The sequence below is a fragment of the Anoplolepis gracilipes genome, chromosome 1, assembly GCF_047496725.1.
Source record: "Anoplolepis gracilipes chromosome 1, ASM4749672v1, whole genome shotgun sequence".
Classification (NCBI taxonomy): Eukaryota; Metazoa; Arthropoda; class Insecta; order Hymenoptera; family Formicidae; genus Anoplolepis; species Anoplolepis gracilipes.
This window is the reverse complement of record NC_132970.1, coordinates 16906223-16920170: the sequence shown is the minus strand read 5'-3', so window position 1 is coordinate 16920170 and position 13948 is coordinate 16906223. Positions and strand designations below refer to the sequence as shown.

General features: G+C 27.3%; 2 protein-coding genes across 5 annotated transcripts; both read left to right on the top strand.

Annotated features, from left to right (window-relative positions):
- Positions 1-126: 126 nt before the first annotated feature.
- Erp44 (Endoplasmic reticulum protein 44) lies at positions 127-8787 on the top strand. Of its 3 annotated transcripts, none has more exons than XM_072901623.1 (12): positions 127-754; positions 823-988; positions 1157-1239; positions 1314-1540; positions 1625-1792; positions 1880-2104; positions 5337-5418; positions 5529-5684; positions 5848-6148; positions 6333-6380; positions 6742-7037; positions 7125-8787. In XM_072901623.1, the coding sequence occupies exons 1-12, from the start codon at positions 679-681 to the stop codon at positions 7472-7474; spliced, it is 2178 nt and encodes a 725-aa protein (XP_072757724.1). In that variant the 5' UTR covers positions 127-678; the 3' UTR covers positions 7475-8787. The 3 variants fall into 3 exon arrangements, with proteins under 3 accessions (XP_072757724.1, XP_072757721.1, XP_072757722.1); XM_072901620.1 differs by having other exon boundaries at positions 128-754; positions 1055-1239; XM_072901621.1 differs by lacking the exon at positions 6333-6380 and having other exon boundaries at positions 134-754; positions 1055-1239.
- A 1221-nt stretch (positions 8788-10008) lies between these two features.
- On the top strand, positions 10009-12893 carry LOC140669381 (uncharacterized). Of its 2 annotated transcripts, XM_072899170.1 has the most exons (3): positions 10013-10357; positions 10501-10607; positions 11614-12890. In XM_072899170.1, the coding sequence occupies exons 2-3, from the start codon at positions 10531-10533 to the stop codon at positions 12518-12520; spliced, it is 984 nt and encodes a 327-aa protein (XP_072755271.1). In that variant the 5' UTR covers positions 10013-10357; positions 10501-10530; the 3' UTR covers positions 12521-12890. The 2 variants fall into 2 exon arrangements, with proteins under 2 accessions (XP_072755279.1, XP_072755271.1); XM_072899178.1 differs by lacking the exon at positions 10501-10607 and having other exon boundaries at positions 10009-10357; positions 11614-12893.
- The last annotated feature ends 1055 nt before the right edge of the window (positions 12894-13948 follow it).

The window sequence follows — 13948 nt, the reverse complement described above, 5'->3', positions numbered from 1 at the left end:
ATAGCACTCGCGCTGACGGCTGGGCTGACGGCCTGTCAATGACGGGCGGTTGCTCGTATCGCGAGAGAGAGAGAGAGAGAGAGAGAGAGAGAGAGAGAAAGAGAGAGAGAGAGAGAGAGAGAGAGAGAGAGAGAGAGAAACTGAATGGAGACGCATTATCGTCCGACGCAAATAATTCTTTCTCGAACACTCTTATCCGCAGGATATATTATAGTGTTCCCGAGACGAAAATTGGAACTTACGGAATAAAATATTTAACGTAAAATATTTATGTTTTTATTTATTTATTTATTTATTTATTTTTTTTTTTTTCATATCTAATCGAGACTTTGTCACGTGACGTATGCACGACCTCTGGCTCTGTGAACCGTACGTCGTCCGCATGGCTCGTTTGCAAGTAACCAAAGCATTCACACACACATTTCTGGACAAAGTTTAACGAGTCGATTTATTTAATCGGTCCGCCTGTTGGGAATGCTAATAAATGCCAGCGTATTTCTATTTAGATGTTTAAATTGCCTCGGTTTTCATTTCATATGGAAATAATGCTTGAAAGAGCTTTATATATTGGATAAAATAATTAATTAACCAAAAAGGCGCACATATTGTAAGAAAATCAATACTATAAAAGTTGCATAATAATATGCAATACGAATCGCGACAAATTATTCCATAGAGATGATTAGGAACGTTATAGTGGGCATATCAGGTGGGGTCGACAGCGCTGTAACAGCTCTTCTACTTAAAAATAAAGGTAAAAATATAATTATTTATAATTTTATTCTTTCTTTGTATATACTTATCAAAAAAGTTTTTTCCAAGGATTTAATGTGACTGGAATATTTATGAAAAATTGGGACATTAGAGATGAAACAGGAAAGTGTGCAATTGAGAAGGATTACGAGGATGCTCGATGGATTTGTAATAAACTGAAGATTCCTTTAATACAGGTTGACTTTGTAAAGGAATATTGGAATGAAGTCTTTAGGTATTTATATATTATTTTTTACAATAACTATAATGCAAACAATCTTTATTTGTCTAATTTTTCCAGCGATCTTATAGAAAAGTATCAGACTGGATATACCCCGAATCCAGATATTTTGTGCAACAAGAACATCAAGTTTAATAAATTTTTTGATCTTGCACGTACTAGATTTCAAGCAGATGCAATTGCAACAGGCCATTACGCTAATACAAGCTTTGGACCTTATTTGGAAAACTATAAAGAAGATACTAGTAAGTATCCTATATAAAATGTTTGTTGTTTTAATAATTAAATATTTCTTAATGTAATTGTAATTGTTTTATAGATGTATGCTTATTGCAAGCATGTGATAGTAATAAAGATCAAACATTTTTTTTAAATCAAATACCGCAACAAACCTTAAGACGTTGCATGTTTCCTCTTGGAAATTATCTGAAAGATCATGTAAAAACAATAGCTAAAGAAGCAGGCTTGTACAAGATAGTGCAGAAAAAGGAGAGCATGGGTATCTGCTTTGTAGGTAAACGTGAGTTTCAAGATTTTATTTCAGAGGTAAAAGAGAACATGTCATCAAGAAACATATATATTGTATATCTACTCTAGTAAAATTTACTAATAATTTTGTAATGATTATAGTATATAGATGATAAACCTGGTGAATATATAGACCTAGACAGTGGACTGTCGATAGGTAGGCACAATGGGATTCATAAATGGACAATAGGACAAAGATGTAGAATCAGCGGTGGTAGCAAGGCTTATTATGTGTTTAACAAGGATCAGAAGACAAATACTATTATAGCGGTATGCAATACAATAAATAAAAAAAATCAAGATTTCGTTCAAGATAAATTAAAACTTCTTAATGATATGTATATCTTTACAATACAGGTGGATAGTACAGTCCATGCAGCACTATACACCGACTTTCTGATAACACAGGATGTTCATTGGATCAGTGAAGAGCCACACGAATTAAGATGCAACGGTGTGCTGAATTGTAATTTTCGGTTCCAGCATAGGAATCCGTTAATCTCTTGCAATGTTTACAAAACATTCGACAATCGTTTACTTATTCGTCTTAGCGTACCTTTACGAGCAGTTACAAGAGGACAGGTAATTCAATTTAATATATAATGACAAAATGTACAATTGATTTCCTCTATTCTATAAGATCAATCTAATCAAACAGTTTATCATTTATTTTAATAAAATTCTTTGTTTTATTTTAATGGTACATGTACAATAAAAAGTTGCGCTAACGTGTGCACGCAATTATATTATGCGATAATGAATAATAGAAAAGTAGTATAAGAAGAGAATCTTAGTTAAAGAGGAACACATTTGACTTAGAAAATCAAATAGAAAAAGCTTAGAATAGAAAAAATTGATTGTATCTCTTTATTTTCTCTTTCTATTTTTTTTTTCTATCACTTGAGAGAAAAAAGATTATCATGAAAAGATATAACATATACTGTTATCTATCTTTCACTATTGCTGAATATATATGTAAGTTTATGACAGATTGGTATATAGACCAATTTATATAAATTTCAGTATGCTGTTTTATATTCTGGAGAGGAATGTTTGGGTGGCTCAATGATATCATATTCAGGACCATCTTATTTTGCACTTAATCGGAAAAACTCCATACGCGAAACGCGTTGCAATAATTTGATATTATTAACTTCAAATGTACAAATGTAAATACTAATAAACTTCAAAAGAAATAAACTCTTTTTGCTAAAAACAATTTAATAAGATTTATTTATATTTACAACAAATGCAATATTTTTATCACAGATTCGAATATCAACTATTTCTTACTTCAATACAATGTTGTAAATATAAAATATAAACATTTGTCAACTTATATCAGTATAATTCGTTTCTCTTCTACTCTAAGACTTTTTATCAATTTTTTTATCCAAATTTATTATTAATTGATATCACATATCTTTTTGATTGATTTTTTCTATCAGCTATATAGAGCAATTATTTGGAAAAGTTAAATTCCTTCAAACTCTGACAAAAAAATTAACGAGATACCTATATTAATATGTACACAATTTATATTAATCTTTTGTTTGTCGTAATAAAGTCATCATAAAAGATATGGTCAGAATCATAATTTAATATTGGCAGTGTACAGTACAAAAAAGAAGCATAAAAACTCTTCTCTTTTACTAATATAGCATACATGTATATGCACACATACATATTGTGTTCTTATGCATGTTTAAAATTTTCTAATAAAATATATGAAAAAAATTGTTATATATTGTATTTATTTGTTGTTATTTATTAGGATTTAAATAAAATATATGACAACAAAGAAAAAACCTATAATCTAATAAAATATTTAAATCCGACCGTTATATAACAAATGTTTACATATATATAATACATTTTATTCTTCATGCCTGTACTAATTTTTATTACTTTGATTTATATTTATATACGTATAAAATTTTGACGCGTTTTTATATATAAATATTTCATGTAGATGATACTTTTCTTAACAAAGGTGATTTTTAAAAGAGAATATTTATTTATACAGGATGTCTGGTAATTGATGAAAAACCTCTTAATGGCAGATTCTTAAGATGATTTGGAGTCGATTTTTCCTCAGCGAAAATATCGAGAGACGTCATCATTTTTTGCAAGTTTCCAATTTTTATCATTATTATCTTTTTATTTAAGCCTTAAATTAAAATTCTATTATAGTAAATTCTATCTAAAATTAACTAAAGAATGTAGTTTTGGTAATTTTTTAACTTCAAAAAGTTTAGTTTGCGATAAGTGCTTTTTTTTCAATCGGTTATTTTATAACTCGGAAATTATTGATGTTTGGACATTTTCGTGGAGGAAAAATCGTCTGCAAATGATCTCAAGAATCTGCCATTAACAGGTTTTTCACCAATTATCGGATACCCATGTATATAATATATAATAATATATATATATAAATATATATATATATGAATATAAATTTTACCATATATTATATAGCAAAATATTTTACTATATTTTACATAAAATAAATTTTACAAAATTATAAATATAAAATTTTATATATTTTTATATATTAATACATATCGTGATTTTTAGAAACATATATCGAATTTAATATTATACATGGAATAATATATATCGTAAATAAAAAAACGCACGTATAAAAAAAAATCAATTAAAACATGTACATTTTGTATATAAATTATTAACGTGCGAACGAATAATTCATCAAGTTATAATTAATTGTGGATACAGGTGTGAAAGGTGGATGATATAGATAAAGACTTATTTTGGAAAGATCTTAATAAGCGATGTGACAACTATTCAAATTCATGAGATAGCGCACACGCACACATGCACATACGCAATACTGTTGTAAAAAAAAAAACTTTACGTGTATGCGTAAAATCAAGTTTGGTATTTCGAAAACGTCAGCGGCGCGGGGCGCTAATAATCGATTGTCTCGAGGATACTCCGACACTCGATTCTCCGATATTATGCCGCTAAGCTCGTAGCACAGTTGACAGTTGACACGCATAGGCAGATAGGCAGCCGCTTACTAATGGTGATTCAAAAGTTCGTCGCTTAGTCGTCGTTTTCGCGAAATCGCTGAGGATGCTGACCCGCTGTGATATTTTTCATTTCAAAGTACTTATACTCGCGTGTCTCCTGGTGAGTAACACGTTACACCCAAATGCCACGTCATTTCGTGCTTTTTACGATTATCGTGTGAGTGGTGCGTGAAAATTTTACTATATTTCCTCGTGGTATATATCGCCCTTAGGCTCACAAGCCTTCCCGTCCCTTAATTTCCATTACTATTTGTCTAAATGTCTCGCCCCGTTATCGGCATTTTTCTCTCAACATCTTCAAGTCGCATAACCTATACTATTATTATTATTATTATTATTATTATTATTATTATTATTATTATCATGGTAACCTTCTTATTCGATTACCAAGGTAAAAGAAATTAGTACTGAGAGGTAAAAAAAAAAGTCATGCCTATTGTATAATTCATTGTAAAACAATAAACCAATTTTTATATATTATTTCCATGTGTGATTGGTAAAACGCTGTCCTACAATATTTCAATGTTTGTGCAATTATATTGCACAATGTTTACCATTAATTTGTCATTTATGTTTAATGACGCAAAGATTAAATTAATGATTTAGAGTTAAGATTATGTGTCATATAAAAGAAATAGATCATATATATTAACCAGTATAAGCAATTCCTCAAGATTAATATATGCTTGATATAAATTTGTTTTTGTAATAAAGCAAAGAAATATGTAATATTTATTTAACACATCTCTATATTATTCTAGATACATTTGCCAAACAATATAGCAGAAGAAATAGGAGAAGGAGCACTTTCACTCACCCATAAAAATATTGATGCAACATTAGGTAAAGAATTATACATATATATATATGTAATATATAACACATGTCAAACAATGATGCTAAATATAAACAAACATTGCATCTACTTTTTTTAACTATATGAATTTTTTCAGCTGAGAATGAACTTGTATTTATAAATTTCTATGCACAATGGTGTCGCTTCAGCAACTTATTAGCCCCAATTTTTGATAAAGCTGCAGATAAGATTAGAGCAGAATTTCCAGAACCAGGGAGAATAGTAATGGCTAAAGTAGATTGTGATCAAGAAAGTATGTATTTTGAGGAAGGATATGACAATTTGTATAATTATGAAAAAACAAAATCTAAATATTAACTTGTATATTAAATATGTTAAAGTTGATTGTTAGATATATTTTTTTTAATTAGTTGAAATATAAGATTGTATTATATATATGTACATATATGTTTCAGCATCTGTATCATCTAGATTTCACATAAGCAAATATCCGACATTAAAAGTAATAAGAAATGGGCAACCAACCAAAAGAGAGTACAGGGGCCAGCGTTCAATCGAAGCATTCCAAGAATTCATCAGGAAGCAACTGGAAGATCCTATTAGAGAATTTTTTGATTTAAGAGAACTTAATGAACTTGATGATAAAAAGCGTATGATTATTGGATATTTTGACAAAAAAGATACACCAGAATATCAATTATTCAGGAAAGTTGCCACTAATTTGAAGGATGATTGTCAGTTCCATGTTGGTTTTGGGTAAGATTATATATTTATTAATGTATATAAAGCTATTGCATCATATAAATTGTTATTTATATGTGATGCAAATATTTTTAATTAAGTTAATATAGATGCAAAATTTTTTATTAGATGTTTAAAAATATATCATATATAATATTTTATAATAATTATTATAATATACTCTATCTCATTTGACAAGCACATGCCCCAATCAAAATTGTGAAATTGGACAGCACTTTCATTTACTGTAAGTAAAGTGCTATGTATAAACGTATGGGCTTTTGCTGTATTGAAAGTATTTATAAAATTTTTGGATTATTTATTCATTTTGTCTTTTATATTTTTGTATAGTGTTGAATTTTTTTTTATATTATATTAAAATGTTTGATACAATTTTCCCTACAATTTCTTAATATTAAATAATAAATTTGATGGTTTTTTTTAAATTACTTACTTTAATTTCAAGAATTACTTTATTCAATTTGCTCAATTATACTATGCAAATTGAACAATTAAATCTTATTTTTTCAAATATTTTCAATTGTGTGAGTTAAATAATAGATGTCCCTAACAGAATATCTCTGTTGATTTTAAAATAATATGTCTAGGAATGCAAGTAGCGCACTGCATCCTCCAGGAGAGCCTATTATTGTCTTCCGATCTGATAAAGCCCTATCCAATGATGAAGATGAAACTTATAGAGGAAGTTTGAGCAATTATGATGAATTAAATGTATGGGCACAGGAAAAGTGTGTACCGCTTGTAAGAGAAATAACATTCGAAAATGCGGAAGAACTAACGGAAGAAGGGCTGCCATTTCTTATACTGTTCCATGCTCCCGATGACATAGAAAACGTCAAACTGTATAAAGATATTGTAACTAGAACATTAATAAGTGAAAAACGTACGTCATATCATGCTCTTTTTATTTATGTTATTATTATTATGTACTTGTAAAACTTTTTAAATTATATTCTTTATCTTCTTTCAGAGAATGTCAATTTCTTGACCGCTGATGGCCTGAAATTTGCACATCCACTGCATCATTTAGGAAAAAGCACAGCAGATTTGCCATTGATTGCAATAGATAGCTTTAGACACATGTACCTGTTCAAAGATTTTAATGACATTTTTGTGGAAGGAAAACTTAAAGCTTTTCTCCAAGACTTGTATTCTGGCAAACTTCATCGTGAATTTCATTACGGTCCTGATATGACTAGTAATGATATACCACAAATTACTGGAAAACAGGTGAAAACGCCCACAACACCACCAGAATCTGCATTCAAGAAATTGGCACCAAGCAAAAATAGGTATACAATAGTTAAGGATGAACTATAATAAGATTGAAGTGTAGTGTGGTGCAGTGAGATTTTCGTAATTAATTTATATACAGTTACTAAAAAATTGGAAAAATTGAATCGCGTAGCGATTTTCCAATATTTAATATAGATATGTTTCATAATAGATTTGTAACATGAGTCTTCTAAAAATTCTCAACGAATCTGTTTTCTCTAATAACTTCTCTGTATCCCTTCCATATTTTTTGCGGAATGAATTTCACGTTTTGTTTTACTCACTTGTTATTTAATAAGACAACATTTGAAATTGTTTGTTAACCTATTTGTCAATATAAAATTTGTGTCCAAGATGTATAACATGGCACATATAAAAAAATTCTCGTATATTGATGCAATCTATTGTCGACAAAACACAAATGATAAAAAATAAAATGTTCTTTCTTTGATAGAGGTTTCAGTTTTTCTGAATGAAGTTCGAAAGTAAGTTTTTTAATGACAGTAAAATGTTAAACTTAACATCTACCAGTGTCAATAATTATGTATTAAATTTTTGTATGTATATTATTATGAAGCAACTATGTAATTTAATATCATTATTGTTGATTTATACAATTTCGATATAAATCTAAAAGGTTTTTATATGTAGAAAGGTTTAATTTACTTTGTATCCCTTCTATTAAGCAACTCTTACACAATCAATATTATTGATGAGATATATATTTATATATATATATATATATATTGATATCAATATAAATAATATTGATGTCAGATATTAAACATTAATAATAATTAATCATTGTATATTATATAAAATATTGTATAATAATAATATAGATAGTGTAAGAGGAGAATTACTTTGCTTAGAATTTAGCACAATATTATTATATATATACAGTCGGACCTCTTATCCTACGACCGCGAAAGGGGAATTATATCCCCACTCTCAAATTTTTGTCGTAGGATCAGAGGTTTAAGGGGAAGATTCCGGACCGAAAATGTAGGATAAGAGGTCCGACTGTATATATATATATTTGATAGTAATTTGAGGCATAAATGTGTTCGAGAATGTATACATGATAGTATATATATATATATATACAATAATATACGTATGCGAGCGTTTTATTATTTGGGACGATTGTTTTTTGGATAAAGTATATAAGAGAGAGAGAGAGAGAGAGAGAGAGAGAGAGAGACCGAGAGTGTACTTTGTTTATCATATGATTGAAATAGATGTTTGATGAAACGAAATCTCAACGTGCCCTCGTAAGATACTTTTAGGATGCATTATTTGTATGAATGCTATTGTTGTGTCTGTTATTAATAATAAAGGATTTCTAAAGTCATAAATTTTGTATCTATTCATTATCGACATTGTACTTATGCACAAAATAAATTGACAATTGAGTGCAAATACTAACAAGAGATATTAATAAAGACTGTTAATTTTGAAATTTCGAATATTTTGAAAAAAAAAAATTGCGTTGTACTCATAATTATATACATGAAAATCTCGTTTTGCGTATAGTGTCACAAAACAATAAAAATAAAACAAAAATCGCTCTCTCATCACTTTCTCTAAAGAAAGAGTAAATAAAAGGATTAATTTTTCAATTTTTAATAATCGAATTGTTTTAACGTCTACTGATATTAAGGGGATGCTGGCAGGATTTTTTTTATCGACCGAACCGATTATTTTTTGCGCACCGAAATGTTTGAATTGGTTGCACAAAATAAAAAATCTTTTCCACAATTAAAGTACACATAGAAACAATGCACGAACTTTCCGATTTTTACATAAAAGACAAAAAAAATTAAAAAATTAAAATTTTGTTATCGACTTTTGACGTCACCTCGTAACGACATGCATTTATTTAACATAAAAGTTTTGCAGCTTGTATGTACAAACTAAGAAAGGTTCGCGCGAGGAATTGTATGAAAGAATATAAATGAATCTTTAAAAATGAATTTAGAAGTCTAGTACAGTCGAACCTCTTATCCTACGACCCTCTTATGCTACGAAACTTCTTATTCTACGACAAAAAATCCTCTCATGCTACGACCGCGAAAAGGGAATTATATCCCCACTCTCAAATTTTTGTCGTAGGATCAGAGGTTTAGAGTTCCCTTAAGGGGAAGATTCCGGACCGAAAATGTCGTAGGTTAAGAGGTCTGACTGTATATAATAACTCAAAATAATATATGTTAATAAATAATATATAGAGAAATAATAAATTGTTAATAATAATTGTAATATTTTTAAAATAAAATAACATTTAAATTTAAATGTTAATTATATTATAATTATATATAATTATGATTTTTCTAACAATTATAATTAATTATGATTTTCTTTAACACTACATTTAATATTTTAAAAATAATTTATAATTTTCTCTTTCTTCTATTCTTGCTATTTTTATATATATTTATTATTTTACATATATTTTAATATAACAATTAATTATATTTCTTTTACATATCTTTTATTTTTGTAATTTTTAGCACATTGTAGATTAGGCCTAAAAGTCGAGATTATTTTCTGTTTTTGTTTTTTTCCCGTCATCTCGAACCTCGAACCTCGAATCTCGAGCCTCGAGTTTCGTTTCAAGCTTTGCATACTTCGCAGTCAGTCGTCGATCGTTGGTTTATGGTTGCCGTATGTACTTTTATATACATAACGCATGATGCACATACATAACCTAAAGACATCTGTAGCATAAATGGTTCTTTTGTTTCTTGCAAGTGAATTTACTGCATTGTAAATTACTTGTAAAAAAATATATTAGTTTCTTTAGTGAATATTTTTAACAAACAAAGAAAAAACTCTTTAAGAAACAATAATGGGACGAAAGCATGATTATAAACATTTGAGCCTTTCCCAACATAGAGTTTCCTTCAAGAAAGGCTGGATGAAAAGGTTTATTTAATTTAAATAAAATTATTTTTGCGATCTCTGTCTATGGTTTTTATGCGTAAACGTTTTTTTGTTCTTTGCTATAAGTGAACTTGCTATACTTATTACTGCATGATTACTTGTAAAAGTATATATATTTTTTTCAGTGAATATATGATAAATAGTAAGAAACAATAATGGGACAAAAAACGTGCTCTAAACGTTTAAAACTTTCTGCTCGCCGAAAATCTAAGAGAAAAGGCTGGATTAAAAGGTCGGTCTACTTTAAACGAAATTATTTTGCGATCCATGTTTATGGTTGTGTATAAACATTCTTGTTTTTTTAAGAACGAATTTGCTATACTGTGATTATTTGTACAAAAAATATATATTACCTTTTTCGAGTGAATATTTAATAAATAGTAAAAAACAATAATAGAAAGAAAGTGTGATGCTAAACATTTGAAACTCTTTGCTCCTCAAAAGTTTAAAAAAAAAGACTGGTTAAAAAGATTTGTCTAATTTAAATGAAATTATTTTGTGATTCTTGTTTATGGTTGTATATAAACATTCTTGTTTCTTACGAGTTTACTATGCTGATTATTTGTAAAAAACTCTATTACTTTCTTCAGTGAATATTTAAATTGTAACAAACAATAATGGGAAGAAAGCATGATGTTATACATTTGTATCTTTCTGATCATTGAAAATCTAAGAAAAAAGGTTGAGTTAAAAGGTTGATCTAATTTAAACGAAATTATTTTACAATCCAATTACACATGAATTATATATATATATGGGTGATTTTATCTAATAAAATTTACAGTAAATAAAAAATTTGTGTATATAATAAATTGTGTATATGTAATAGCACATCTATAATTTTTCTATATATATCAAAATTTTCAAAATTACACCTATAATCCGTTAATTATTAATTTGTACTAATCAGATATATTTTTTAGATTTTTTTTTTTAAGAGAACAAGGAAATATTTACTTCTTCTTTTATCTGCTTTTTGCAATAATTTAAGTTAAAATAATAATATAATTATAATGTAATAATAATATAGTATATAATAAATTTAAGTTAAAAAAATAATATAATAAATTTATACTAATTGTTAAAAAATTAATACACAATTTTTAATTTTTAGAAATAAAAAATTAAAAGAATGTTGTTTTATTTCTTTTAAAGCTATGTAAAATTAAGAAAAAATATATAATTTGTTTTTATTAGAAATATAAAAAAAATATTTTAATGTTTTTTTTTTCTTCCAGACGGAAGAGACTGAAAGAACTTGCTCGGTTAAATGAAAAACAAGCTGAGATTGTTGGGAATGTAACTAATAGGCTTTTCGTTAAATCTGTAGCCGATATAAATTCGAAAGTTGAGACTGGAATGTTGCATTGTTTTAATCAAGTTATGATAAAAGAAGCTCACAAGGAACCAGTAGAAACATATAAAAAAGAAAGTATACATAATGAAAATATTGAATTCTGCAAAAGTGAGAATAATTTGTGCATAGATAACCAGGAATTTTTAGAAGAAGAAGAAGAAAAAATAGAAATATATGAAGAAGAAATAGAAATATATGAAGAAGAAGGAGAAAAAGAAGAAGGAGGAGGAGAAGAAGAGAAAAACACATATAATGAAAACGTTGAAAGTGTAGTAGAAACATGCATAGAGGAAAACATATACAATGGAAATATCGAATATTGTGAAGATCTGAAAGATTTAATTATAGACAACAACGATTTGTCAGATAGAATTAATAATATACCAAAGAACATACCTGAGGGCCGTTACATAGTGGATATCTTTTATATGTGGAACGAGATACACCGTACATTTAATGATCATGCACGAGGGATAGAATGTCAGTTCAAATATTGGGAACTTGTAAATTTTCGTCGTCGTGGATTATTAACACAATTATTTTTTAAATGTAAAAAGTGTAATTATGAAACAAGTATTTTTACAGAGCCTATAAATAGCTCAGAAAAATCAGACATTAATGCTGCTGCGGCAGCCGGATGCGTTGAAGTGGGGATTGGTTATACCCAAATGAGAAAACTATGTACAGCTATGAACATTAAATATATGTCTGAGAAGACTTATACAAATAATCGAGATAATTTAGTTAAGAAAAAGACAGGTCTGGAGAATATAAGAAAAGTTTCTTGAAACTAATTTTCAAATGTATTGTGCAAGTCAAAGGCATTTTAGTTAACATATAAGTAAGTTTTTATTATAAATAAGATATGCGAATCTTAAGTAATTGAATAATATTCATATACTAAATAACTGATTATGAAAAATTTTCTGTTTGCCGCTTACATGTCCTTCAAACAAATCAATTTTTATTTCAATTGTAAAACAAATCGCGTTATGTATATTAATGTAATATTTTAGTTTACTTTAAAGTTTATTTTTTTTATACATAAGAAAGCTGTTATAGCTAAGCAGAAGGAATTCATACACATTAATGATGCATTTAAATTTTAAGATTACATTAGAGAATATAAAGTATAACCAATAAAAAAAAAGGAACATAAATTTTGGTTATAAAATTGTGATAAAAGTTTCTAGCAGATAATATGCTATTAAGTTTATTTATTTATTTGTTTGTATCTAAAGATGTATATAATAGAAAACTGTGTTTATACGTTGTATTACATAATTTAATTTAATGAATTTCATATCTGTAAATAATCCTCATAAAAGGCAAATACTTTACTACATTATTATAAAAATATTAGTGATTTTAATATTACAATTTTGCTTTAGTATTAAATACTTTTGCAAATATGTATTATGTAATTAGTAATATCAGCATAAACGTTTAAAATACTGTTAAAAAAAGATATATATTTTCAAATAAAAATGTAACATGTTTGTGGAAACAAAATATTCGTTTATGTTATATATAAATGTGTTTTAAGTATTAAAAAAAGAATAGTATTATACCGAAAATTAAATTATGCTTCTTTTTATTTATTCCAAATTAAAGTTTGTGTCTTTGTTGATCAATTCTGCATCTTCATTGCAATACAGGTAATATTACATTACGTAAGTACTATATCATGGCAAATGAAAAACTTTGTAAAGATTAAAATATTGTAAAAATTGCAAATATGTATAATAATCAAATGTAGATATATACAAATCAAATATTTTCTTTGTTAATTTAGATAGTCTTTTTTTTACTCAACTTTTCTTCTAGGCTAATCTTATTGGTATTAAAAATCTTCTTTGCAACATATTTTCCTTATTTTTCAATATACAATTGAAGAAGGATTTTACTTTTTTATATGAAAATGATCAATTTTTCAATCATCATATTCTATGTATGATCACGTGACAAATGTGTAAAGCACATATAAAAGAAAAAAAAGTTTATAAAAAATAAATGATCTAGAATAGAAGAGTTTATAGCGCATGTAACTGTATCATTCCAAAGAGTACAAGATGATTCTAGAATTGAAAAATATTTATTCGATTGCTCAATTATTATCAAAGATTAATTAGAAAAGGTAGTAAGAATAAGAAACGAGGAATATCTCTATTATAGAAATAAATATTAAAGAGCCAAAAAAATTAATAACATCCAGG